The sequence below is a fragment of the Piliocolobus tephrosceles genome, chromosome 12, assembly GCF_002776525.5.
Source record: "Piliocolobus tephrosceles isolate RC106 chromosome 12, ASM277652v3, whole genome shotgun sequence".
NCBI classification, from domain to species: domain Eukaryota; kingdom Metazoa; phylum Chordata; class Mammalia; order Primates; family Cercopithecidae; genus Piliocolobus; species Piliocolobus tephrosceles.
Window position 1 is genome coordinate 100,213,215 of NC_045445.1, and position 6,000 is coordinate 100,219,214.

At 37.2% G+C, this 6,000-nt stretch overlaps 1 protein-coding gene across 4 annotated transcripts in view; it reads left to right on the forward strand.

Annotated features, from left to right (window-relative positions):
- The window catches only part of ZNF182 (zinc finger protein 182), a 31,853-nt gene that overhangs the window by 21,944 nt on the left and 3,909 nt on the right, over positions 1–6,000 (forward strand). For all 4 annotated transcript variants that reach the window (XM_023201983.1, XM_023201984.1, XM_023201982.1 and 1 more), the window contains 2 exons: positions 959–1,085; positions 1,333–1,422. In XM_023201983.1, coding sequence (XP_023057751.1) covers positions 959–1,085; positions 1,333–1,422 — 217 coding nt within the window. The remainder of the gene's footprint in view (positions 1–958; positions 1,086–1,332; positions 1,423–6,000) is intronic.

The window sequence follows — 6,000 nt, forward strand, 5'->3', positions numbered from 1 at the left end:
GGTGTATGCAAACCATTAACCTTTGTAAATAATGCCAAACTGTTACCAAAGCGATTATACCAGTTTATATTCCTGCTAATAGTGTGTAAGAGTTCTCATTTCAACACAATATTATGTGATTTTAGTCTGTTTAATTATAACCTTTCTTGTGTGTGTATAGTGCTGTCTCAATGTGGCTTAATTTTTCACTTACCTGATTGCTAATGGGGTTGAGTACATTATCTTATGTTCATAGATCATTTGGTTTTGCTTTTTAGTGAAGTACCTATTCACTTCTCTTATCCATTCTTTTGTATGTGTTTCTTATTGATTTGAAGGGACTATTTTATATATTCTAGATACGATACCTTTCTCCCTCATGAAGATTGCCAGTAATTTCCCTATCTGTGGCTTGCCTTTTCATTGTAGTACTTTTGATCTTGTAACACTTGTCTTTTCCTTTATGAGGAGTGCTTTTCATGTTTTGTTATAGAATTATTTCCCTACTCCAAAGTTTATGAAAACATTTTCCCATATTATTTTATAGACACTTTCACAGTAGATTTACAATTTACCTGTAGCTGATTTTTATGTGTGGCTAGAGGGGTTAAATTTTGTTTTCTCCATATAGATATCTAATAACCCATTCACATCTATTGAAAAGGTCATCTTCTCCCTACTGCTTTACTGTGCCAACTTTGTCATAAATCAGGTTTGGATTCCCCTTTTAGTTCCACTGGACTGTTTGTCTATCCTTGTGCTGATATGGCATTGTCTCAAATATTCTCTTACTTACTTTTTTTTTTTTTTTACCATGATTTGTGATTCTCCCACAAAGTAGATCACTAACTTGATATGAAATAGACATCCAGTATTGAGTCGTCATGATGAACCAGGAACCCAATCAGAAGTTCCCCTGCATTTTATCCTCATCACCTAGTGGTCAGCATTTTAAAATAAAAGGAATGTACCATTACAGGGGCTAGTGACATTTGAAGATGTGGCTGTGGATTTCACCCAGGAGGAGTGGCAGTACCTGAAGCCGCCACAGAGGACCCTGTACAGAGACGTGATGCTGGAGACCTACAGCAACTTGGTCTTTGTGGGTAAGAATGGTTTCCTTAGGTAATTTTACTATTTATGATTATTGCATCCAATGGAAGGCATTTCCTTTCTCAGTTTTCCCCTTTTCTCTCCTGAAAAAGTGTTTGTAAGCTCAAAATGCAGGTTAAATCGTTTGACTTTACCATTATGTCAAGCAATAGATTCCTTGTGCTGCCCCTAATATGTAACTTCTTCTGTCTCAGAGGCTCTGAAAGCCAAGGAGGTATCACTGTCATTTCTCATCAACAGGGCAGCAGGTTACCAAACCAAACCTCATCCTCAAGTTGGAGGTAGAAGAATGCCCGGCAGAAGGAAAAATCCCATTTTGGAACTTTCCAGGTAAGTGGAATTTTGACCCAGGCTCTGGGGACATGAAGTTCCACCCTGTTAGTCAGAGGTGAGGCCCTCTGACAGGGCTTTCAGGAATATCTTAGGAAAAGGTTCTGGCCCTTGGCACTGTTGGAGGACAGGAACATGAACACCTCAGACACAAAACTGACACTCCCACTGTCCCCCATACACCAGGCCACTCTCCCTAAGTTGGTGCTTACCTGCAAGTTTCTGCACAGTTCCTTTTGTCCCATATGAAAATGTCTTTTAAATGCCACAACCTCCTGGCCCTGCCACTTTCACGACTGTCACCTGTCACTGACTTATCTGAAGCCAGGCCCACGTTAGTCACAGGCCTGGACTCTAATGTGCTACTTTCAGATTGAACAACCTGAGTCCAGTCTTCTCATTCAGTTTAGATATTTGTCAGATTTGCTCTCCTAAAACATCTTGGTTATCTATTTTTTAAAAGTAGCTTTATTGAGATAAAATTCACATACCATAAAATTCACCCTTTTAAAGTATACAATTCAGTAGTTTTTAGTGTATTCACAGAGTTGTGCAACCATCACCACTACCTAATTCTAGAACATGTTCATCACACTGAAAAGAAGCCTCTACTCCCTAGCAGTCACTCTCTCTTCCCTCTTCCCCTCACTCTCTGGCAACCACTGATCTATTTTGTCTCTATGGTTTTGCCTGTTCTGGAGATTTTATTTAAATGGAGTCAGACAAAATGCGGCCTTTTATGTCTGGTTTCTTTCACTTGGCGTGTTTTCAAGGTTCATCCACATTGTACCATGTATCAGTACTTCATTCCTTTTTATGGAGGAATAAAATTCCATTGTTAGGATAGAACACATTTTGATGGTCCATTCATCAGTTGATGGACATTTTGCTTGTTTCTACTTTTTGGTTATTATGGATGGTGGTGCTGTGAATGTTGATGTACACATTTTTGTGGTGATACATGTTTTTCTTTCTTTTGAGTAGATACATAGGATTGGAATTATACCATATGGTGGTATAAAAGGAACTGTATGTTTAACTTTTTTTTTTTTTTTAGAGATGGAGTCTTGCTCTGTCACCCAGGCTGCAGTGCAGTGGTGCAATCTTGGCTCACTGCAGCCTCCGCCTCCCAGGTTCAAGCAATTCTCCTGCCTCAGCCTCCCGAGTAGCTGGGACTACAGGTGTGTGTCACCACGCCAAGCTAAATTTTTGTATTTTTAGTAGAGATGGGGTTTCACTGTGTTAGCCAGGATGGTCTCGATCTCCTGACCTTGTGATCCGCCTGCCTTGGCCTCCCAAAGTGCTGGGATAACAGGCGTGAGCCACCGCACCTAGCCCCACTGGAATAATTCTATAAAGAGAAATTGCTTCTCATCTATTATTTGGCTACCATGAGTTACATATCATACAGAAAAGACAGGCTCAGTGATTGAGCTTTTCCATTTATTTACTAGTTTTCAAAATAATGAATTGATTTTGTAGCATCATCCAAAGGTGACCAATAAGTTATATCTTTTTTGTGAATCATTTATGGACTTATGGGTGTATACATTTCTATGTTTTAATCCATTGTCTTATTTTCCGTATTATACATGACACTGTCCCATCTTTGGCCAGTGGAATCTCCTTCAAGTTGGCTCCTGAGTCTTTGGTAGCTTCCTTGCTTTCTGGTGTTACAACATGTCCCAGGCTCCATTTGTATATTTCCTGCCTCTGACCTAGAATTGGTGATTTCTCCAAGGGACCCTGGTTCTTTTTAGTGGAAAATAATGTTTTAAGCCCATGATTTAGAGGTTAGAGAATTGTTTCGAGGCCTTTTCATTGACAGAGCTAGGAACTATTATGTATAAATTTTTTACAGAAAAAATATCTCGTGTTCAAATTAATATTTCCAAATCAAATTTTGGGCTTAAATGTTTTTAATTTATTAATCTTACATCTGACAGTAGTATTGTTAGTATTCTTCTTGAGACTGTTGCTTGTGTATAGCGAGTTGAATGAATTAAGGTAATCATTTCGGTGCCATTGAGAATCAGGACTTTTCAGCATGGTCATTAGCAAATGCAGCAGAAAGAATATTTACTATTATTAAGGAATCCTTTTATGTTCAGTTTTGCTTTATGATTATATAAAATAGTTACAAAAGATTTACTTGGTTCCAAAATCAATACAGAAAACAAGGTATATTCAGAAAAGTCCAGCTTCTTTCCCTTTCCATTCCATTCCCTTCCTTCCTTCCTCATAGGTAATCTTTATTAAAATTTAAAGGTTTATTCTTCCATCATTTTTTACAACATGAACCTGTAGGAATATATATTTATTCATTTCCTACTATGCACAGTGTTTTAAACATTTTTAAAAGTTTTACTTTTAGTTGACACATAATTGTACATATTTATGGAGTATGGTGTGATGTTTTGATACATATATACAGTGTGTCATGATCAAATTTGGGTAGTTAGTATATTCATCACATCAAACATTTGTTTCTTTGTGGTGAGAACATTCAAAATCTTTTCTTTTAGCTATTTTGAAAGATACACTATATTATTGTTAACTATAGACATCCTGCTGTGCAATGTAACACTGAAACTTATTCCTCCTATCTAACTATATCTTTGCACCCATTTACCAACCTTTCCCTATCCTCTCTTCCCCTCTTCATCTCCCAGTGTCTGGTCACTATTCTGTTCTCTACTTCTATGAGATCAACTCCTTTAGCTCCCATATATGAGTGAGATCATGCAGTGTTTGTCTTTCTGTGCCTCGCTTATTTCACTTAACATAATGTCCTCCAGGCTTATCCATGTAGCTGCAAATAACAATATTTAATTCCTTCTTATGGCTGAATAGTATTCCATTGTATAAACAGATGACATTTTCTTTATCCGTTGATATTCCTTGATGGACACTTAGGTTTGATTCCATGTCTTCTAATACCTTTCTTGCTTCCTTCAAACCTCCACTCCAAGTTGTTTTTCCCTCTTTTAGCAAATGATCTCATCTCATTCCTTGCTGTAAAAGAAGCAAAGTGATGAAACTAATACCATATCATAACACACAAACACACACACGTACACCACACACCACACTTTAAAAACTCTTCAGCTTCCCTGTCCTATGGCTCAAAATAACCTCCAGCATCACCCAGTTTTTCCCTTTGTTTCCTGCCTCAGGTAACAGTGTATGCACAGTTTTATTCACCATTTTTCACTTAATATTCTATAACATGTTAAATATATAAAGATACTCTTTCTTTTTACAGTAATGTAGTGATTCTTAAAAATCATAATAGTAGTAGTTGTAATAGTAATAGTGGTGGTAAACAATTTAAAGCACTTCCTGTGTATCCTGCAAGTCCTGTTGTAAGTAATTTAATTCTCTCAACATCCATTTGGGTGGGCACTGTTATAATTCCTTTATGGGTGGGGAAGTAAGATACAAATAGTTTAGATCACTTGCCTGAGGTCACAGACCAAGTGAAAGGTTGAGCCAGGATTTTCTCCTGGGCTAGAGAGCCCAGGACCCTAACCACATGGGCCATACTGCTTCTTACCACCTAAGAAGGTTCAGATTCAGCAGATCTTTGGTGGAGCTTGGGTCCCATGGAGAGCATTTTGTAAAAAGTTCTTCATATGATTTTGTGTTCATCTCTGGTTAAGAACTAATGCTTAGCTAGCCAAAGAAAGGAAGTCACAGGAAGAAAAATCACAGCTGCACAATCCATGTTAAAATTCAGTATCACTGTAGCAAAACGTTAACACTATTGAATCTAAGTGGTAATATGAGTAATTGTACTCTTTCAACTTTTTCTATGTTTGAAAATTTTCATATAAAAATTTGGGGAAAAGTAAGAAGAAAAGTAAACTGTAAAAAAAGATTAAAAACTCACCATATGTACAAAAAGTATTTGCCATAGATTTAAAGACGTACCACTAAGAAAGAAAAATTGCCACCAATTAACCTATGACATTGATTGTAAGGTGCATCTGAATTCAGAGATGTTAAAATGTGAAATAAAGTGCTGCTTGCAATTGATGAAATGAAATTAAGGGCAAGGCTTTGCAATTTTAACTGTTTAAATGAGTGATACAGATGACTGACTACTTTAGAAGTTAATAAAAATTTAAGTTATATAGGAAGATCAGAGTAAGCTTTTTAGAAAAGACTGACCTGCCTCTTGAAAGTTATCTAGATTCTGAATATAGCAAAATACAGAACACAGGGCTATGTGGGTGATGGAACATAAAGAAGGGTTTGGAGTACAGAATAGGCAGAGGTTTTAGTGGGAATAGAATAGACAGGAGCAGAGAAGGTGGTGTTGAAGAACTGTGAATGGAAGCTTTGATGGATACACAGGTGAACCCAGATTGGGCAAATATTTTTAGCTTTTTGTTTTTGTCAAGCTAATCATTCTATATTTTTCTTTCATTCATTGAGAATGTGGATTTGGTGTTACTATTGTAAGACATGAGTCTGAGAATCATGCTGTTGCATTTCCACCTAGACAGAAATTCTGTAAGTCAGGTACTGAAGGGGTGGCCTGCCCCTCCACACCTGTGGGTGCTTCTCGCTAGG